This window comes from Myiozetetes cayanensis, unplaced genomic scaffold (genome assembly GCF_022539395.1).
Source record: "Myiozetetes cayanensis isolate MyiCay16 unplaced genomic scaffold, myiCay2020 scf12, whole genome shotgun sequence".
In the NCBI taxonomy this organism is placed as follows: Eukaryota; Metazoa; Chordata; class Aves; order Passeriformes; family Tyrannidae; genus Myiozetetes; species Myiozetetes cayanensis.
In genome coordinates this window covers 24,497,750-24,518,385 of record NW_026086826.1, presented here as the reverse complement: position 1 = coordinate 24,518,385, position 20,636 = coordinate 24,497,750, and the positions used below count along the sequence as shown (strand labels likewise).

At 55.6% G+C, this 20,636-nt stretch overlaps 3 protein-coding genes across 3 annotated transcripts; 2 read left to right on the top strand and 1 right to left on the bottom strand.

Moving 5' to 3' along the window:
- Window positions 1-8,040, top strand: PRDX6 (peroxiredoxin 6). Its single transcript, XM_050306792.1, has 5 exons — window positions 1-176; window positions 1,754-1,910; window positions 5,958-6,104; window positions 6,657-6,803; window positions 7,358-8,040. The coding sequence occupies exons 1-5, from the start codon at window positions 85-87 to the stop codon at window positions 7,487-7,489; spliced, it is 675 nt and encodes a 224-aa protein (XP_050162749.1). The 5' UTR covers window positions 1-84; the 3' UTR covers window positions 7,490-8,040.
- Window positions 8,041-9,468: 1,428 nt separating this feature from the next.
- On the bottom strand, window positions 9,469-15,675 carry FAM78B (family with sequence similarity 78 member B). The gene is made up of 2 exons (XM_050306790.1): window positions 15,367-15,675; window positions 9,469-14,049 (listed from the first exon to the last, which is right to left on the bottom strand). The coding sequence occupies exons 1-2, from the start codon at window positions 15,627-15,629 to the stop codon at window positions 13,527-13,529; spliced, it is 786 nt and encodes a 261-aa protein (XP_050162747.1). The 5' UTR covers window positions 15,630-15,675; the 3' UTR covers window positions 9,469-13,526.
- Window positions 15,676-15,880: 205 nt separating this feature from the next.
- On the top strand, window positions 15,881-18,906 carry PLPP6 (phospholipid phosphatase 6). Its single transcript, XM_050306791.1, has 2 exons — window positions 15,881-16,347; window positions 18,098-18,906. Exons 1-2 carry the CDS (start codon window positions 15,951-15,953, stop codon window positions 18,466-18,468), a joined length of 768 nt encoding a protein of 255 aa, XP_050162748.1. The 5' UTR covers window positions 15,881-15,950; the 3' UTR covers window positions 18,469-18,906.
- The last annotated feature ends 1,730 nt before the right edge of the window (window positions 18,907-20,636 follow it).

Below are 20,636 nucleotides of genomic sequence, written 5' to 3'. Positions count from 1 at the left end.
AGGGGCGGCCACGGGAGCGAGCGGAGGGCAGTGGGAACACCGGGAATACCGGGAATACCGGGAGCACCGGCGGGATCCGCAGCGATGCCGGGGCTGCTGCTGGGGGACGAGGCGCCCAACTTCGAGGCGGACACCACGCAGGGCCGCATCCGCTTCCACGACTTCCTGGGAGACTCGTGAGCGCCGGGGACGCGGCGGGACCGGGATCGGGACCGGGATCGGGAAAAGGGGAGTGGGTGGGAGCCCCGCGCAGCTCTGGGCAGCGGCACGGGGGGTTCCTTCCAGACGGGGGAATTCCGCGCGTGGAATTCTGCGCGCGAGGGCCCGGCGGCACAGTTCCGTGGGCTCGCTCCAGAACTGTGGGGTTTTCCCTCTCGCGGAGCCGCATCCCCGGCCCGGGGAGCTCGCCGTGGGTATCCCGGCGAAGGGCACACGGGCTCCTGCGGCACCGTGTCCCGCAAAGCCTGTCGCTCCATTTTTTGACACAGGCACAGAGTGTTTGGGACTCACTCCCGGCAACGCTTGGCAGGCTTGAATCGGTGTTTGAGTCCCCTTCTTGTCCGCATTGTGAACTTGGGTAAACGGGGAAAAAAGGAACCCTCTGAGCTGCAGGGCTCCCAAGACTGGCTGTTCCAGCCTGGTCACCCACGTGGCACCTTTCTTGAACAGCTTCCCCTTGGTTGTTTGCTGCTGTGTATTCAAGGAGTGTACTTACTGTGTAGGCAGACTCGTGGCAGGGTGGCTGCCCCGTAACTTCCTGGTGATCCATGGCTTTGGCAGAGTTGCAGGTGCCTCACTTGATCCTTCCAGTGCCATTCCCAAATCTCTTCGTACAGGGCATTCCCCAGCTGCTGTGGTGTGTGGCTGTATTCACTGATCGCTGGGGGCCAGGTGAAGCACAGTGCAGTGAGATCTGTGAGTGCTGAGCTGAGAAATGGTGCAACAAGTCCCTAGCAGGGAATTTGAAGTGCTGGCGGTGGCTTTGCATTAGCCTCTGGAAAGTCCTGACAGCTGGGAGCCTTTTTGCTACAGCCCATCTTGCTGCTGGGCTCCACTGCTGCCTTTCTCTGTGTACTGGTTACCTTACTATAAAGTGTAAGACTACTATTTGCCTGCTCTAAAGACTCAAAATCCATTGGTAGCAAGCACTGGGCAAAAGCGAGGTGGCACTATCATTGTTACAGTAGCCACAATGTGATGTTGACTTTCTGGCCTCCACTGTTAGTTGATTAAGTCTTATTTTTCAATTAAGTGCATTTAGCAGCTCACAGCAGTGGTTGGTTTAAGGTTTTGTGTTGTCACATTCTTTTGAGTTGCGTGACATACCTGAGTGGATCTCCTCACAGTGCTGGGTGAGGTATCCAGGGTACTGACCAGCCTTGTGAATCAGTGATCATCTCTGCAATAACGTGGCTGGCAGGTTGGCATCTACATCTCTGGAGTGCAGGGTACACGTGGCATGGTGTCCGTCTCCACACCAAGAGCCCTGATCTCTTCCAGCACCCCCTGTGGGATCCTGGGAGGAGAGGAGCAGGGTGCAGTGAGTTTCTCAGAGCATGATGAGCAGAGCTTATCTCATGAAGGCTTCTAGTGATAGGGAAGGCAAAGTTCCCAGGACAGGATTTCCACTCACCACAGAGACAGGCTGTTCCTGCATTGGTCTCCGTGCCGTGCAACCTGTACAGGTCTTTGTCTGTGGCACAAACCAAACCAACATCTCACCCCAACACCAACTCCTGCTCTCTCCTTCCAGATGGGGCATCCTCTTCTCCCACCCGCGGGACTTCACCCCTGTGTGCACCACAGAGCTGGGCCGGGCGGCCAAGCTGGCGGCCGAGTTCAGCAAGCGCAACGTGAAGATGATCGCGCTCTCCATCGACAGCGTCCAAGACCACCTCTCCTGGTGCAAGGTACAGGGCTGGGGGGGAGTGCAGGGGGAGCTGGCCCTGCTGCCTTGCTCCAAAGGCCAGAGGAGATGCCCACATAGAACACTGCACAGGCTTGGAGCTATTAAAACTCAGAGCAGGAAGGTCTTCTCCCTCTTCATGGAGCACTCCAAAGTCCAGGGCACTCTATGCACTGATACTTTGATACGAGAAGAAAACAATATTACTGCTGTCCCACCAGTGCTGGAAAGGGTTAAAACATGTGAAGGTGATGCCAGAACCTGAGAGGAAGGCAACCAATCCACAGACCCTCAAAAAGTTCTGTAATAAAACAGGAAGGGAAAAGAGGCATCAGAAGTGAAGAGACGGTCTTCAAAGGATGCGATTCATATTTAGGGAGGGAAAATAAAACAGAGAGCAAGCGTGACATGTTAGACATAAAACCACAAATAGGAGATTGTTAAATGTAAAACCATCACAAGGGAGTATAAAAAAAGATGGGAGCGGAATAACTTGCTGAAGGAACTTCAAAGGAACTAACAAAAAACTTCAGAGGCAGCCTCAGCAATGGTGTGCTGCCAAGGAGAATGACTCCGGGAATCAGGGGTGCTTAGGCTCTAAAATGAGTACTTCAGACAGATATGGTCAGAGTGTAAAAATCCCTGCGTGAATTACCTGTCGCATTCTTAGCTCTTAAAATTGGGAATGTTCTCACACTTTTTCCTGGGGTGAGATATGCATGCAATAAGACATGTAAAAGGTGAAAAATTTCCACACTCAGACATTGTTTCATGACTGACTGGCTTTACAAATTACCTAATCTCCTATTGCTTAAATTGACCTTCGTACCTGAGTGGTTCATGGCCAGTGTCCCATCGAGCCTCAGAAGGGCACGGGAAAACCAGTGTACAAATCCCACACCAGTAAATGAGATTTCTGTGCTGGTCAAACTGGCTGAAACCAGCAGTCAAATTAGCAAATAACATCTCATTAAATATAATAGAAAGTTTGGGTTGTGCTTTCGCAAGGGAGTCTCATCTCTTGACTGGCTGAATCCCTTTGAATTAATGTATTGCTGACTTCTACAAAGTCCAAGAAGCTTTCCAATTAATTCAGCTTTGTGAAGGGCAGACTCTTTCCTGCAGGGAGACAGGAGGAAGCAGTAAGTTGTGCCAAGGGAGGGAAGTGCTGAGCTCCCTGCAGGACTCTGGGGGTTTCAGCATACTCAGGTGATCTGGAAAAGATATGAACAACAAGCTGACTTTGCTGATGTATGGAATTATTCAGCACAACCTCAGGTAAAACCAGGAGAAGTTGCAGAACAGCTTCTCAGTGTTTGATGGGAGGTGGAGTAAGGAAACTTTCCAAGACAACCACAGAGAAAGGCAGAGGGCAGTGACCCAAGCTGTGGTGAGCTTTCTGTCAAGCTGGGAGAAGCCTTGGAGACGCCTTGGACACAGAGGCTTGGAAGTGTCAGCTCAGTATCTGTCAAAAAGGAACCTGTGAAAGTCCTCCAGAGCAAAAGATCCAATTGATGAGGACAAATCCATAGCAGATTGGAGTCTTCCATCCAGCCTGTGTTTAAAATCTCCCATCTCACAGACTGCAGGGAACAAGAAAAGGTGCAGAGGGGAACAAACCTGCCTGCAAGTAGAACTTCAGATAATGTGGAAAACTAAAGAGCTGAACCAGAAAGGCAGGTGTTAGGGCCTGCTGCAGGTCTGGGACCAGGGACAGTGCCCCAAAGGTTCTCCTGCCCAGCCATGGGGGGGAAAAAAAAGGTGCTTAACAGAGGTACCAGACCTAGGCAGAAGCTGGCTGTATTAATAAAAACAACGAAGTCTTCATTAAATGTTAGATTGAGACCTACAAACTGCAATTTCCTTCACTAGATCTAAACTTGGAAGTCCTAGGAGTGAGCAAAACTTGGGGCAGACCTCTCTGTGCAACATTCCTTTACATACCTATGCTTTCTCTTTGGATGAAGCTGTTTTTATCTGGAGCCCAGTGTGTGAGGAAGCAAGTGAGCAGGAGGGGTGGCTGAAATCTTACACAAAACAATAAAGAAACTTCTGCTTGCTTTGCTGCCAAATTTCAGTGGGCAGATGGGGCCTGGAAGGGTGGAACCAGAGTGTAGCCAGTAATCCTCATGTCAGTTTGCTCAGCTCTGCTTTCCCAGCCAAAAATGTCACTGCTGTTCTTAGCCGTCCCAGGCCAAGATCCAGAGGCTGGCTACAGGACTCAGAACAAGGCTGTAGCTCAGCCAGGGATTGATCCCACTTTCCTACCTCCCAGGTTGGTGTGCTGCTTCTCTAAGGGATGGCTCAGTGCACAAGCTTCGTAAGCAGGGCTGGCTGGCATGTGCTGTGCGTGTCAGAGGAAGTTTCAGTGCTCTCTTTGGGCACTGATACCTTTACCTTAGTGAGTCAGGGGTGAATAAAGCACTCCAGTGATGTCTGGTTTCAGCTTGGACTCTGGAAAATAAAATAACTCATAGGGAAGTGAGTTGTGGGTGTCTCATTGCAAAATAGGGTGTGGTTTGTGAGGCTGTTTTGTGGAGCTCCCCAGGTCATGAAATTACGTGCATTTTGGAACGAGTTACAGTCCATGGGATTCAGATATTACTTCTCAGAAGCTCTTTTCATCCTCCAGCCCCTGCTCTGAAGAGGGAGGGGGTGGTTGCATGACATTTACTGCCCTCCATCCTCAGCCTCCTGTGCCTCTTTGGGGCATTCAGCAGCATTTTGCCTCACCTGAACTCTCCAGGCTTGCTTTCCTTTCCTGCTCTGCCCTGACAAGGCAGGTCTGGTGGGAGAACAGAGCAGATTCCTTCCTTCCTTCCTGCCTTCCAAGGCAGGCCTGACCACAGCCCAGCTGAGATAAAGGGCCCCTTTTTGCAGTGCAGTGTTGACTCGGAAAGGCCCGGGGAGAAAATGAGCAGAGAGAAAAGTTGGAAAGGAAACATCCTGTCACGTATGCATCACTTGACCTGCTTGCAGCATCCTGAGCAGCCAGGTCAGGGTTACAGCCTCTCATGTGGGTGTTGGAGTTAGTTCTGTCCCCGTGTTGCATGAAGAGGGTGGAAGGAACAGGCTGCTCTGTTCTGGGGCAGAAGCCTTGCGTTAAACTTGCTTTGATGCTGGCAGCTGCTCTGCTTGTGCTGCCTCAAGCAGGCTCCTCCCAGCACTGCTGAGGCTCAGTACGACCTGAGAAGATGCTACTGCAAACTCCAGGGATAACTTGCATGCTTTGGCCGAGTCCAGACCAGATTTGGAGATGCTCAAAATACAGTTCCCTGTGAAGCAGGTCAGGCTTGGGCTAGCACATAAACACACCTCATAAACCACAGTCACAAGAGCCTGCAGGGCTGTTGAAGGGAATGGTTTTCTCTTCTGTCCCAGATGTGGTTCAGAAGGGAGCGTGCAGTGTCCAAGTACCTGCACTCAGACATCCACTCTTGTTTTCAAGAGCCTTTAGTTGAGTAAGTTGGGAGTGACTCACTTAATGGAGCTGGTCCCTTGCACAAGACCTACAAAGTGTTGGACACTTGACCTTTGTTAGCTGTAGAGTTGCTGGGTTGCTCTGCTGCTAGAGAAACTGTTCCTTAAATGCACAGTTCAGTTCAGGTATGGCACCAACACATGTGTCAGTAGTGCTAGATCATGCACTGGGAGAGAGTTGGAAGAGGGACACCTGTTCTCAGGGAAAGGTGGTTAAATCTCCCTGAGTCACTTACATCAGCAGGACTTCCCTGTTGTTCCATACCCACAGCCTGGGAAAAGCAGCTGGTCCACGGGCAGCTCAGCCAAGGGGGTGTGAGCACAGACAGCCCAAGAACTAACCTGTAAGAGCAAGGCACTGTCCGGCCTGACATGACAGTTTCTGGTTTGTCACCTGGTTTCTGGAAATGGAGAAATCCCGTGGAAGGCCACGAGTCCCTGGCTGTGCTGTCCCATCCTGAGACTTTGGGGCCAGTCAAACCACGAGCTCCTGCAGAGCAGCTGCTGAACGTGTTTCCATCTGGTGCCCGCAGCCAGGAGCATGAGCATGCCAATGGTTTTGTCTCTGCAGGACATCAACGCCTACAACGGGGAACAGCCCGCGGAGAAACTGCCCTTCCCCATCATCGCTGACAAGAACCGGGAGCTGGCTGTCCAGCTGGGCATGCTGGACCCGGACGAGCGGGACAAGGACGGCATGCCCCTGACTGCCCGTGTGGTGAGTGCCCGGCCCCGCAGCACCTCTGCCTGCCCTCCTGCCCTGCGTCCCTGGGGCTGTGCTTGAAGATGGGGGCAGCTTACCTGGATGGACGTGGCCATCTCCAGGAGCTGGGTTGACTTCCTTGGTCCAGAACCATGAGGAAGAGGAGGCGCAGTGCTGGTCTGCTGGCAGCAGCTCCACCTGGCTGTTGCCACCCACTCATCCTGGTTGCACCTGTCCTAGCCTAAATTTTGTCAGTGCTTGATCTGCTGGACTTTCCCTTTCCCCTCCTGTGCTTGCATTAGAAGGGCACAGGTCAAGGGGAGGAAACATTTCGGGCAGCAAAACAAAAAAGCTGGCATTGGAAACAGGACTTCCCAGAGCAAAAATGTATTCCTTGGGTATCAGTTGTTCTCTAGGAGATCCCCACCGTGGCATCTCCCTTGTCCCAACACCTGTGATCAAGCAGGCCACCTCCCAGGAGAGGAAGGAACAGCAGGGCTGAGCAGATCCAACAGAGCAGTCAGACAAACATCTGCCCAGTCCCTGACTTTGTCTCCCTGTGCTCAGGTGTTCATTTTTGGTCCGGATAAGAAGCTGAAACTCTCTATCCTGTACCCAGCCACCACCGGGAGAAACTTTGATGAGATCCTGAGAGTGGTGGACTCCCTCCAGCTGACAGCCTATAAGAAAGTTGCTACTCCTGTGGACTGGAAGGTGAGGAGGGGAGCAAAGCTCACAGCCAGGAAATGTGGGAGACCCATGAGGTGGGGAAAGCGGCAGGTGGAGGCTGCCTTGCCTCTGAAAACTCCTGACTCTTGCAGCCTAAACTCCCAGTGGTTTGTGCCAGCTCATCCACCAGCCCCCCTCCCAGGGAAGCACACCTTTACACAGGGCTTGGATCACCAAGGGGGAGCCAGCCTAAGTAATAGGAATGGATGAGCAGACTGGGGCAAGCTGTGCTCCCTCCTTCATCACAGAGATTTCTGAATTCCCCTCTTGTTACTCCCTGTTCTCATGGGAGTGCTTTGGGGAGGAGCTGGGCTGTGGGATCCCCTTGGCAGGGCTGGCAGATGGCACAGCTGTCCCTTTGGACATCACCCATGTCTCCTGGTGTAGCTCCCACTCACCCCCTCACTGCTGGCTCCAGGTGGATCTGCCCTGGACGTGCCTGGGGTGCTGGGGCCGAGTGCTCCCAGGGAGGCAGTGCCACCTGCACCCAAAGCCTGCCAGCATCTCTGCTGCTCTCACAGTTCCCATTTGCTCCCCAGCCCGGTGACAGTGTCATGGTTGTGCCCACCTTACCTGACGAGGAAGCCAAGAAGCTCTTTCCCAAAGGAGTCTTCACGAAGGACCTCCCGTCAGGCAAGAAGTACCTGCGTTACACCCCACAACCGGAGTGAGGTCTGTCTGTCCATCCCGCCAGGCTGCACGTCCCTGGAGCCTTCCCCGTGCCTAGCTGCTGCCCCTCTGGCACCACACGATCAAGCACTCTTGTACCATCACACTTATAGTACAGTACAAAATCCTCCCCATCCCGTTCATCCCCCACTTGCCCTCAAAACTAAACCTCTGGGTGTTTTCTTGCCTTGAATCAGCCCCACAAGGAAGGTGAGCAGACCAGTGAGGGGTCCAGGGCTCGTGCTGTGGAGCCTCTCCTGTTTGGTACCAGCCAAGGTTTTTCCAGAGGCATGGTGAGAAGTGTGGTGTCAGCAGCCAGGCCCCAGAGGGGTGTCCTGCCGGGACAGGCAGCTCTGGGGGCTCCAAACTGCTGCGTGCCTTTCGAAGCAGCTGTCACTAACACATTAACACCTTTGGTCCCATGAGTAAGGGAGGAGCTGCAGAGCCAGATCTCTCACTTCTTACTGCTGTGTCATCATCTCTTGCTGGAGGTTGATTGTTTTCGGGTTTTATGGAGGAGGGAATCAAGCAAATAAACTGACCTTCAGTACTACCTGCAGCGTCCCTTGTCTGTCTCTGCTGGGCCCCACAGCATCCTGCACAATTTGTTTCCTGTGGCCGTGCAGCTGGGATGGGTGCCCACGCTCCTGGGTGGGTGGCAACAGCACAGACTTCCCTTGTTCTTGCTCTGTAAGGAAGGCATTTTGGAAGGTTGTCCCAGGGCACACAGTCTCACCCAAGGCAGTTATGCTCCCCCTCTTCACAGCAGAGTCTTGGCAGTGGAAGGAGATAAATGCTCAGGGAACATGCCTCAGCCTGGCCTGCTCTTAGTACTGGCTGGGGGGGTCCTACTCTTCTTCCCAAAGCTTGGCACAAACCATGCAAACTCCTGCCTGCTCTCCCTCACCTACACCTCAGGGATTTGTCAAGAGATGAGCAATGTTTTAATATAACACTGGGAAAGAAACCTGCTCACCGAATAGCTCACAGGCCGGCTGCCAGCACCCCTCAGTGCCCAGCACAACCAGCAACACTTAAAATGAGCAGCTCTAAGGAAATCAACTGGCTTGGGGCACAAACATCCCCCCCAGCATGTGGGGAATAGCAGGGTTGATATAGCTCGTGGTAAGCAATGCGCTGGATGCAATGAGATACTCTCCAGCATCCTGTGGATCCTAATCCTGCAGCAGCTTCCAGATACCTCCTTCGTTACCTCTCCCTTCCCAAAAAAACAAAAAGGAGAGAAAAGAGTTATATTAATTTTTAATTGCCCTCGGGAACTATGAAGTGAATATTGGTGTATTTCTCCAAATGGCCTTTAAATGAACCTTGGATATGAAACTGTATTATTCCTGTGTATTATTTTTACTAGGAGATAGAAACAGCTGGTCTCTGGGCTGACTTTTGTTCTCGCTCTTCCACTCTGCATGAAGTGGGAGGGGGAATCTGCAATTTCAGAGGGGAAACATCTCTGTGCAGTTTTTCAGCTTTATCGAACTTGGCAGCTTCCCTGGTTCCCCACGGCTGGGCTGCGCAAATTCCTGGGTTTCTTGCTGTTCCCTCAGCACACAGCCCTCGCCTTGATCTGGTTTCCTAAGGGAAAAAGGGACGTCTGCCCGCCCCCATTCCCCCCCACCCTGAGCTTTCCAACCAACTGCTCCATTTTCTGGAAGCTTGAGGACACAGCCCCATGGCAAGCTTTGTGCAAACAGCCTGTCCTGAGCAACCCTAGAGAAGGGGCACAGCAGGGCCAGCACAACCTCTCTGGGACACCAGACAAGCCACCTGCAAGTAGGGAGAAGGGGGAACAAATCCTGTCACAGGGCCCAAGGCCTTAAAGCCAGCAGGGAGCAACCACTGGTCCCACTTATTAGGCAAGCAGGGGCTGATGACCGAAAGCCCAGGAATTCCTGCCCACTCCCTGGTGCTGCTGTGGCCCCAGAGGTACAAACCAGTCAGACAGACTCAAGCAAACACAGCGTTTGGTTCCAGTACAGCTCGAGTGGTTTTCTTTTAATCCCAGAGAAGTGAAACGCAACATTTGTTCGAGTTGGTAATAACATCCAGAGACAGAAGTCCAAGCCAAGTAAAGTCATTTACCAGTCCAAGACTCAGTAAAGTCATTTGTGTTTAAGGCACTCTGCAAAACCAGCTTTCCTCTCCTTCCGATTTTCCCCACGCGGCAGCAGAATACCTGGTTTGGTCTTTTCTCCATAGTGACATTCATGTGTCCCGGCTCTTCTCACCATCTCCGGGAACTGGCAACAGCAAATCCAGCGGGAGCCGAACAGAGAAACGCCAGGAGGCCGGGCCAATAGATATGGACGGGCACGGGAGTGAGCACAGGGGCTCCGAGCTTCTGCAGGAAGGGGACAAGCACCGGGTGCCCTCCCTGCAGGCACCGATGTGATTCCTCTTCCCTTCTCCCCCTCTGGGCTCCAAAAGGGGATGGGAGCACAAGGCCCACAAAAATCCCTCCCTAGCAGCGCTCCCGAACGTGCGGCAGCACCCCAAAACGCGGGGGGCTGGGTGGGGGGAGACCCAGCTGCCCCCACTGTGCAGCAAAATTGACACCCCCCCCAACTTCCAGTTGTCAATAAATACCAATAAATAACTTGAATAAATAAATAGCTAAATAAATAAATAAATAGCTAAATAAATAAGTGACCCGAGGACACGAAGGAGGGGAAGGGGCACCCCAAGGCTCAGGGCAATGGGAGCGTGAGGGTGGGCATTTCCATGACCTGCCCCTCCCTGAGATAATGGGGTGCTGGTGCCAGAGGGGGAGGCACGTGGAAGGCATCCCATGGGGTGGTCAAACACAAGCCCAGGGGTCTGGGTGCTCATCCAGCCAAGGGATGTGAGCCAAACCCAGAACTCACACATGGGAGCTCCCACCCACCACCTCCCTCCCCTTCGTCTGAGCCCCACGAGCCCCCTACCCGGGGCTCCAGCGCTCAGGGCTCACCCAGCACCTCCACCCGAGTGTGAGCACGCACCGTTTGCCAACATGCAAAATGCCTGCACATTCCTGCAAACGTTGCTTGCCAGATCTTTTTGCAAACAATTTTTGCAAACTTTTTTTTTCCTCCCTTCTTTTTTTGATGAAGAAATGCCCACGAAGACAACCCACGCATCAAACTGAGTTAAGTGCATCAAATCCAGCCATCAGAGAAGGAACAGGCACGGAAACCTGGCAGAAGCCTGGAGAGGTGAACAGAGGCATGGCCCCGGGGCTCAGCCAGAACCTGCCTGCAGGCTGGGGCAGCCCTGGGAGCTCAGGCACACAGCTACATAGAGGCACCGAGCCTGACACTGGCACCAAGCACCTCCCTGGGGACATTGCAGACATTCATGGACAGAAACTCAGTCACTGCTGAATTCAGCTGCAGACAATGTGCCATGGCTTGGGCCAGCCAGTACATTCCAAAAAATGGAAATGAATTCAACAGCATCTCTGCATCTGCATCCCCACTCTCCCAAACAACTAGAACCACAGCAGTGCCACAGCAGCATCATGAGCTGACAGGCTGCATGCAACCCTGGCTCTTCCCTGCCAGTTTTGGGGAGCTGGCTTGCACAGCCTCTCAGGATGCAGCATCCTCTCCCAATAGGAAGCCCATCTTGGGGCTACTCATTTATTGGGAAACTCCTTCCTCTGGCTTTTTAACTCTGATGCTGCCGGAGGCATTTCTGTCCCCCTGGGTCAAAAGCATACACTTGCCTTACTTCAAACCAAAAGGTACTTACCCCTCCTCTTCAAATCCTTAAGGAAAATTGTATTTCAAGTTTCTAACCCCTCTCCACACACACACACTTTTTGAGAAACAAAACATCAGTCACGGCAAAAGCTGCCGTCAGTCCCACACCAGGACAAAACCACAGGCAGAGTCTCACAGGAGCAGGACATCCTCCCCTGCCAGCAAGCTCCCTCTGGAAGTTTGCTCCAGAAAACACACCAAGCTGAAGCTCAGAGCCCCCTCTCCCTCCAAAGCTTTCCCACAGCAAGGCTTGTAGCCCCCCACAAAGCCCCGACATAGGCACCGAAAGCAGCAGGTTCCCAGTCCACTGCGAGGCCGGGCAGGAGCAGCAGGACGGCGGGCCCGGCACAGGGAAGTGTGTCAAGGCGTCAGAATGCAGCACTCCCAAAGGAAACAATAAATAAAGAATTGAACCAGCAGCAAATACTACTGAGGGTAATAAATAGCACGGGGATTTCACAGGGATTTTTTGGTCTAAGATGCCTGGGGAGCCCCTTTGCTGGCAGGACCCTGGGGTGCACATCCCACCCCAGAAAAGCAGGAGACTCAGCTGCTTTGCGGGAGCGATGGCATGGGGATGTGCAGGCACGCCACAGGGAGATGAGCAGTGCTGGGCTGGGCATCCCAGTACCAGGCTGGGGGCAGCACTGCTAACACCTCAGGAAAGGCTTCGCATGGAAGTGTCACACAGCAATCGTCCCAGGCTCTCCTGGCAGCGGGGAAAATAGATGGGACCCTCCCAGCGGGAATGACCTGCATCCCTAGGGCAGCACAAACCTCCCGTGATGTGAAGGTAGGCGTGTGAGCTGGAGGAGCCACTGGGCTTGTGCCAGGACAGAGAGAGCAGAGAAAGCAGCAAAAGCTGTAACTGCCTGCCCAGGAGGGATGGGGCACCAGGAGCAGCAGCAGCACAGCTGTGACTTATGCCTCTGCTGCAACTCCAGGATGAGATCCTGGGAATGGCCAGTTGCATCCCACAGCACCCTGCTGCCCCATGGACCAGCCAATGCCAGCCGTCCAGGCAGCAAGGGGCAAGGAGAATGGCAAATAAACATCCCTCGTTGCCCCAAAGCACCTGTAGCACCAGGAGGCAGCCCCGAGGCAGCACATTCACCTCCTCCTTCCCAGGCAAAACTAGGCCTGCCCTGCACAGCCTCCACTTACACCCCTGCCTTCCACCCACGGAAAGGAGAGCCTGGGGAGTTACCACAAGGCGTGCCAGCCCCTCCACTGGTGTCCCTGCCAGTAGCCAGCCTCCTCCACGGGTGGCTGATGAAAAGGAGGGTCTCCACGTGAGCCAGCATTTGTGTGGAAAATGAGAAAGCACCCCAACTTCTAGCAAGGGACTTGGGTCTGCAGTAAAGCAAGTGGGTCCCAGGGTACCTCCAAGCTGGTTTGGGTACCCCCCCATACACACAGTCAGTGAGCACCTGGGCTGGGTGAATGGGCACTGCTCCCCATTTCTCACTCTGCTGAGAATTGGTTTTGCTTCCGTAAGAGACGGGTCAGTGGGACTGGGGAGGGGAGATTGAGGAACTGCAAAGAATTAGTGCACCTTAAAACAAAAGGACATCTAACCTGCCCTTAGATCTCACTCCAAGACGGAAAAGAGCTATGGCATCTCCTACACTCACAACTACTCCAAACACACCCGGATGCATGCAAAACACGTCCCACTTCCCCTTGGCTGCAGAAAACCCCCTCCCAGCCGGGGGCACCAGCCAGTGCCAGGCTCTGGCTCAGGACCCTGGCACTGCCTGCTCCCACCCCACTCCCGGGCCCTCCCGCCCAGCCTCAGCGGGCAGGGCAGGGGGTTAATTACCAATCTGAAATGCATAGGTATGGACACCAGGGGCACACCGGCACCCCAGCAGGAAGGGGCACTGCAGGAGCCCTTCGCATCCAGCAGGCACGGTCTCCACTTCTACCTCCAGCTGGGTGGAAAGCAGCATTCGCCACGGGCATGGTTCAATCACACCCACGGCTTCTTGCACTGCCCTACGAGGAAAGACGAGTCGTTTAGGTCAGACAAGCCTCTGTGCCAGCCACAAGCCCCTGCAAGCACTCGATTCCACTTCCTGGGAAACCCTCCAGCTGGGCACACCCTCTTCTGTGCCCTCGTGCCAGCCAGGCTCTATTTCTGACTCAGGAAGAGCCACGTTTCCAACCACAACGACAAAGGCAGGAGAACCCAAGAGGTCTGCTTTGGCTCAGAAACCCTGTTCGTTTGCAGCAGGCTGAGAGCACCCAGGTCCTCACGTGCGTGCCTGGCACTGCTCTACTTGGGAGGTATCACGACTATAGGCTGCCCTCGCTTGGGTCTCCACATGAGGACTTGGGCGTCGTTGGCGTTGGGCTTCACTAGTGCGTTGGGTGGGATGGGCTCCATCCTGCTGAGGATCCGGGGCTGCTCCTGCTGAGTCCTTCCCACCAGCCGTGCCCGCTGCCCCAGCAGCTGCATGGGATCAACCTCAATGTCCACTCGCATCCTCCACTTTATAGTCTGCAGGATGATCTTTTCCTTGGTGGTGGTGTTCATGGCCACCAGCCACGTGGTAAAGCTCTGGTCCCTCTTAATCCTGGTCAGCAGTGGCACGTTACTGTTGCTCACGGGGACAGCCCACGTCACACTGGGGTAGAAATTGTCATTCATGCTCACCGAGAACCTGGAGATCTTGTTCGTGGGCCCGACCAGGGTCACGGTTTCTGTGGTGTTTCCATACCAGGGGTAGCTCACCCCATCCGAATCGCTGATGGCTTTTACTCTTCCTTCTCGCAGGTCGGGCAGCTCCCAGCTTGACCTAAGTGAATGGGAAGAGAAAGGCTAGGTTAGCAGGGAAATGGCACCAACAGCACTTGGTGAGGGATGGGAAGGCCAGCAGCATGGGGACCCTCTCCCTGCCTGCAGCAAGCTCTCAGGACCAACATGAAGAACAAATTCAACCTTGGTTCCTTTGCTGAGATTCACACGTCCAGCTGAAGCCTTTGCTCTGCCAACACAGTGTTATTTTAATTGAACTGCAATAAAACTGACTGGGCCAAAACTCATTGCCGAGTCTCTCTGGGGTCACTCTCTCCTTAAATCAGCTCCTGTGCTGGAGAACAGCCTTCCTCATCCACCAGCTGCAGCACCATGACCACTGCACTGGCCCAACCCATCAGCTGCCCCCCGCCAGGTCCCACGATAAGCCTGTAATTTTTATGCCTGTAAATACAGGCACCTGCACAGAGACACATACAACAATTAAATCCCACAATTACGCCTGCCTCTGGTGCCATGAAATCCCTGCAATATGGCTGGGGGGGGTGGAATTCCAGCCCAAATCTTTGCTGATGTACTCATTACCAACACCTGTGGCTACAGCAAGGGAGACAATCCCGACATGGCAATTACAGGCCAGGAGCTTTGGTGAAACCTCCTGCCATGTCCGAGATCTGGCTTCCAACACACATCACCCCTCTCCAAAGGCAAGAGAACACAGTGACAGAGCCAACAGCTTTGCCCCTTGGTGTTCCCTCAGGTCACCACACACTCAGCCCTGAGAAAAGCTGTTTTCCAAGCAGCCGCTTCTGCCAAGCACCACAACGCTTCCCGCTTCTAACACAAACCAGGGAGGCAACTCCCCCAGCACTGCCCGCACTCACAACCCGGCCCCAGAGGGGAAACGGTATTCGGGGGGACACGGCGGCCACAGAGCCCCCGGGGGGACGAGCTCCAGGCCACTGGGACGGTGCAGGACACGCTGTGGCACATGAGGAGCTGGAACTGTGGGGTCAGGGACGGCGCTCGGAGCAGGTGCCGGCGTGAGGGTGGCGCCCGTGTGTGGCCGTGGATGCAGAGGCGGGGTAGGGGGGCAGCACATGGTGCCAGGGGGCAGCACATGGTGCCAGGGGGCAGCACACGGGCTCTGGGGTGGCAGCAGCCGGTGCCGGGGGTGAAGCACATGGTGCCGGGGGCAGCACGTGGTCCCAGGGGGTCAATACCGGGTGCCGAGGGGGCAGCACACGGTGCCCGCAGGCGAGCCGGGGTGCCGTGCGTGCCGGGGTGCCCACGCCATGCCCAGCCCGGTGCCCCAGCTCCGCTGCCGTGCCCGGCCCCCCGCGCCCCCCGTGCTCACACGCCCAGGTCGCTGTAGGTGTTGTAGAACTCCATGTGGTTGCAGGCCTGGATCCAGCCCACCACCCAGGTGTGGCGCCGGGCGATGGGCGGCATGAGCACGCGTGCGGAGGCGCGGAAGTAGGGCGTGCGGTACCGCAGCACCACCGGCGAGCTCTCCTCGATGGCCGTGGCCGCCGGCTCGATGGTGGCCGACACGTCCGACACCACGATCTGCTCCCGGCGCACCCGCGCCTTGCAGGCCACGCTCTGCAGGCACCCCATGGCCGCCGCGGGGCCGCCGTCACCGCGGGGCCGGGGGGGCGGCCGGGGCCGGTGCCCGCCCGCCGCGCATCGCCGCGCTGCCCGCACCAGCGCCGGCACGGCGAAGGCGCCGCCGCCGCGCCTCTTACGGCCCCCGCCGGCCGCCGTACGCCGGGAGCTCCACGTGCGTCACGGGCGGAGCAGGAAGCGGAAGTGGCGGCGGGGCCGGTACCGGGGCGGGCGGCACCGCCGCGTCCTTGGGGCGCGCCGGGAGGGGACAGCGGAGCGGCCCCGGGCGGGGGGACATGCGGGCCCGGCAGCCGGGGGCCGGCGCCCGCCGCGATGCCGAGCCCCCGGAGCAGCCGCGAGCGCCGCGCGGGCGGCAGCGGCGGCCGGCTGGAGTTCCTGTCGCTGAGCCAGCGCGGCCCCGCCGCCCCCGACAGCCCGTCCCGCCGCAGGGAGCCCCCGGCGGCCGCGCCGCTGCCCGAGGAGGACTGCATGAAGCTGAACCCGTCCTTCGTGGGCATCGCGCTCAGCTCCCTGCTCGCCATCGACCTCTGGGCCTCCAAGCGCCTGGGCGTGTGCGCCGGGGAGGGCTCGGCCTGGGGCAGCGCCCGCCCGCTCATGAAGGTCATCGAGGTGTCGGGGCACGGCATCCCCTGGCTGCTCGGCACCTTCTACGGGCTCTGCCAGAGTGACAGCTCGGCCGCCAGGGAGGTGCTGCTCAACCTGCTCTTCGGTGAGGCGCGGGGCTCGCCCGGGGCCGAGGGAGCCGAGCGGGGAGGGGGGGACACAGCCCCGAGGGCGCCTCATTGTGCGTGGGCAAATGTGGGGTGCCGGGCACCAGAGCCAGCAGCCCTGCAGGGTGTGGTGACACGGGCAGGGCTCACCTCTCACGGTTCCCACCACGCACCGCGAAACTCCCGACAGCTGCACTGCTGCAGGGCGATGACTGAAATATTTAAGCTCTTCAAGCTTATCAGAATGTCGCATTCTAGGTGCAGCTTTCTAGTGTTGAGACACCAGCCCGTTCCCTGAAAAGCTGCTCTGGCACACAGACATCTGCACCCCTGGTTCCCTGCCTGCGCACTGCCTTCGCGGACTGATGTGTATCAGCCAGTGAGGAAATGTGGTTTAATGGACTTGTTTTAATCTTGCATTGTGTAATATTTCACATGCAAACACACAGAGTATCCTAGGTATAGAGACTTCATTTCTGCTCATTTAGAAACTGTAGTAGCTCCAGAGCACCAGACCTTTTCAGGTTCTTACTTTTGTATTAAGTTGCAGGTAATAAGTATCTCGCACTTAGAATCTGAACTGAAATTTGCTTGGTGGCAAGTATATAGGTTTGTGCATCTTTCTCATCTAGCAGCACACTGTTAAATTACAGTCCCACAGCAGAGCTGTGAGAAAGAACCTGGAGGCCTCCAGCCTAACTTCTCCAAGGAGATTTGTCCAGTACCAGAGCCTTGTCCAGCCCTCAATACTCTGGGCCAGAGCCACCCACCTCTCTGGGGCCCTGTCCCAGGGCTGCAGCACCTATGTGGGGAAGGAGGGTTCCCTCATGTTCAAGCTGAATCTCCCAAATCCTGTATGAAAAGAGAGAAAGTCATTGATCTAGATTTACATGTAGGAAAAAAAAAAAAAAAGCATATTCTGAAATGATTAATCAAAGGAATTGAACTGAATCAACCAAAAGATTTGGTGTCCAGAAACAAGCCTTAGGACAAGCAGAAGCTGGTCTCTTACATGGCTTCCCTGGAAGAAGTAGCCCTGGCTGTGAGGGCTGTGCTGAGTAGAACTCACAGGGTTGGAGAAAGCACCCTCTGCCCTGCACCAGAAGCTGCTCTTGCCAAATAATGGCTGAACACTTCTGACAGCTACTTCCCATCTTCTACCACAACAGCCTTTAGCTCTCAGGGGCAAGCCACTGTTACATAAATCATCCTTTAGTCATCCCTTGAAAACCAAAGCACGGTTAGCTTTCCCTCCAGCAGCAGGGAGAAGCCAGACTCCAGGACCCTTGGCACCACACCAGCTCAGAGCCCCTGACGCTGAGCTGTGGCTGAGTGTTCGGAGCTGGTTGATCATTCACCCAGTAAGTTTGAACCCCAGTCACCAGGGCAGGCAGAAACATGCCGAGTCAGCACTGCGAGGAAGGGCGTTGTGCAGAACGTTAATCCCTCTGCTGCCTTCAGGTTATGGGGCAGGCTGAGCCCGGGGTCACAGTGAGATCAGACTTTACACAAAAGCCCTGTTGGGCTGAGGCAGGCGGATGGTCTAGTGGTGCACGAGGGCTTTGTGCAGCAGTAGAGGTTGAGGATGTGGTCACTGCAGAAGGCCAAGTGCAGATGAGTGCTGTGCTCTCCCTGCCTGGGTGTTGCAGCCCTGGGAAACGCTGCCTTCTCTTAGCAGGTTTGGCCAGCCAAGTGCTTTCATAGGTAACAGCTGTACTTTCAGTAACGCACTGTTCCTGTCTCTCCTAGCACTGCTGCTGGACCTGGTGATGGTGACGGTGGTGAAGGGGCTGGTGAAGCGGCCACGGCCCACCCACAACAAGATGGACATGTTCGTCACCATCTCAGTGGACAAGTACTCCTTCCCCTCAGGCCACGCCACCCGCGCCGCCCTGGTGTGCCGCTTCGTCCTGCGGCACCTGGTGCTCGCCGTCCCGCTGCGCATCCTCGTGGTGCTCTGGGCCCTCATCGTCAGCATCTCCAGGGTGATGCTGGGCAGGCACAACATGACGGACGTGCTGTTCGGGCTGGCGCTGGGCTACGCCCTGTACAGCGTGGTGGAGCACTGCTGGCTGTCCCCGCTCAACGCACCCGCCCTCTTCGCGCTCTGGGACCACTGACGGACGGGCTCCTCGCAAAGGAGGGGCATGTGCTGGTTTTCTAAGCACGCACAAGGCGGGGGATACTGCGACTTGAACTTGCATCCTAAACCCCATCAGTCCAGCCAAGACTTGTACACGAGCGGTGCTGCAGGCTCCTGGCCTGCACTTGGATGTTTGGTGCTGTCTTGCCCTCCTGGTCAGGTGTCAGGCAGGGCCTGCACTGGCCAAACAGCTGCACTGACTGTTCTGTGGCAAAAAAACAGTCTCTGCAGAGCCTGGGGAGGGCTCAGCACATTTCATCCGGCAGCTCACTGCTGATACTGTGAATCTGCATGCTCTTGCTGGTCACTTGCAGTAGCCCATGGTGTATGTGGTAGCTGTGACTTTGCAGAGGTTTGTCTACAATCACCCATGTATCTGTATCCTATAAATATACTGATCACGCTGCTGTCGTAAGCATATCCTGTGCAGCCTGCTCTATAACACCTGTCTGGAGGGGCTCGTGGGGGTCTCTCCTCAGGGTTATAAATTGCTCTGCCTTTCTCTCTTACCTTCTGCTCTCAATTTAAGTACTGACGTCAGATACTGAGCAATGAGGACACAGGACCCTGGCTCCCAGTGCCATGGGGAAAGGATAGTGGGACGGAAGGGTTGGTCCATCCAGTGGATAACAGGGGAAGCAGCTCCCAACAGCAGCCTGGTTCTGAAGCCCTTCCCTGCTCCTTTTCCCCTTCATGTGATTTTCAGTTTCCCAGGGGGTACAATGCATTCCCAGCAATTCCTGATGGTGAACATGTTCCCAGGCTGCAGGCAGCATTCTGGAGAACAAGCCCCTTCCTCACAGCCCAGCAGTGCAGGGCTCCCTGGCTGCAGGGCAGCCCCAGGACTGAGCCTTACCTGCACCTCCTGCAGGTGACAACCACCACCTGCCCTGGCACCACTGGTCAGAGCAGTCTGTTTTTCACATAGGGCTGCTTGTCCTCAGCAGGAGAGGACCACAAGGAGCCTTTATAATGAGCTGTGGTTGAGACTGAACCAGAAAAGCAGAAGACCCAGAACCAGGCAGGGAGGGAAGGCTCTGGACTAAGCTTAAATAATGAGCTTAAACAGTGCTCCTGGTGTGTGGGTGGGGTGATTGGGTCCAGCTGAGGCTCCTTGTGGTCATTGAGGTCTACTAATGCACTCAGGCTCTGGAAAGCACCAATTAAGTCATATTAAGACCAGGCAGTGTTTAAGTGTGCTGTTCCCCGGGGTGAAGTGTGCAGGAGCAGCCTGAGGGGCACTGGCACAAGCACCCTGTCACTGTCTGTCACCCACTGTCAGTTATACAGGGGCCAAAATGAAAGTGCTTCACAGTTCCCCCAGAGCCGAGCCCTGACCCACTGCCAGGGTGAGCCAGTAAAACTACCAGATGTGGGTTTGTGCTCCAGTGACCAAAAAAATAATCCCCAGGGTTGCACTGCATGCCTGGCAGCCAGCTGGGCCAGTTCAGCATGTGCACAGCAGCACCTGGACACCCCAGCCAGCCCTCCTGCCCCAAGGCAGAGACGAGCCCTGCGGTGGCTGCGGGGGCACAGACAGGTGGCACACTGCAGCGTGGGTAGGATTTGAGGCGATCAGAGCTTGTTGAGCTGTGCCAAAACACCTCTGCTCTTTCCCAAACACAGGGTGCATTTCATCCAAGCGATTCTTACAGTCATTGGGGTCTTCCTCTCCAGGTCACGGAGGAATACAGCAGCAAATCCACACACCTGTTCCCACATACATGTGTGTGCCACAAGTTGCCCCAACTCACTTGCAGGACCCTCCATGAGCTGCCTGTTGGCACCCACCAGTGCACAGCCCTTCTGGTTCACAGGCTGCCCAGCCACTCTTACCTCTTCTCTGCATCTCCCCACCTCCACCAGAGACTTCGGTCTCCTCCTGTGCTTGTCACTTGTCATTGCTCCTCCAAAGATGAGTACTAACCCCCTGATAAGAAGGAGTAGACTGGTGCTTTCTGCTCTGCTTGTCCCGTAGCACCCCTGCCTACTGTGGAAGCCCAGAGCAGACACTGCCCCCCACACTGTATATCCTGGGTGCTTGCCAGGCATGAGGAACTGTAACTTTCCCATGGACATCAACCAGCTGGTCTTGACTGAAATGCCATGGCATGAGCCCAAGCACAGCACGGCAAAGTCCAGAGC

Bases quoted from the DNA above. Each gene is read 5' to 3' on its own strand.
- PRDX6 (XM_050306792.1), top strand. From the start codon at position 85: ATGCCGGGGCTGCTGCTGGGGGACGAGGCGCCCAACTTCGAGGCGGAC. The intron at 177-1,753 runs GTGAGCGCCGGG...CTCTCCTTCCAG, and splicing joins CACGACTTCCTGGGAGACTC to ATGGGGCATCCTCTTCTCCC. The intron at 6,804-7,357 runs GTGAGGAGGGGA...TTTGCTCCCCAG, and splicing joins CTACTCCTGTGGACTGGAAG to CCCGGTGACAGTGTCATGGT.
- PLPP6 (XM_050306791.1), top strand. From the start codon at position 15,951: ATGCCGAGCCCCCGGAGCAGCCGCGAGCGCCGCGCGGGCGGCAGCGGC. The intron at 16,348-18,097 runs GTGAGGCGCGGG...TGTCTCTCCTAG, and splicing joins GCTGCTCAACCTGCTCTTCG to CACTGCTGCTGGACCTGGTG.
- FAM78B (XM_050306790.1), bottom strand. From the start codon at position 15,629: ATGGGGTGCCTGCAGAGCGTGGCCTGCAAGGCGCGGGTGCGCCGGGAG. The intron at 14,050-15,366 runs GTGAGCACGGGG...CCATTCACTTAG, and splicing joins ACCTACAGCGACCTGGGCGT to GTCAAGCTGGGAGCTGCCCG.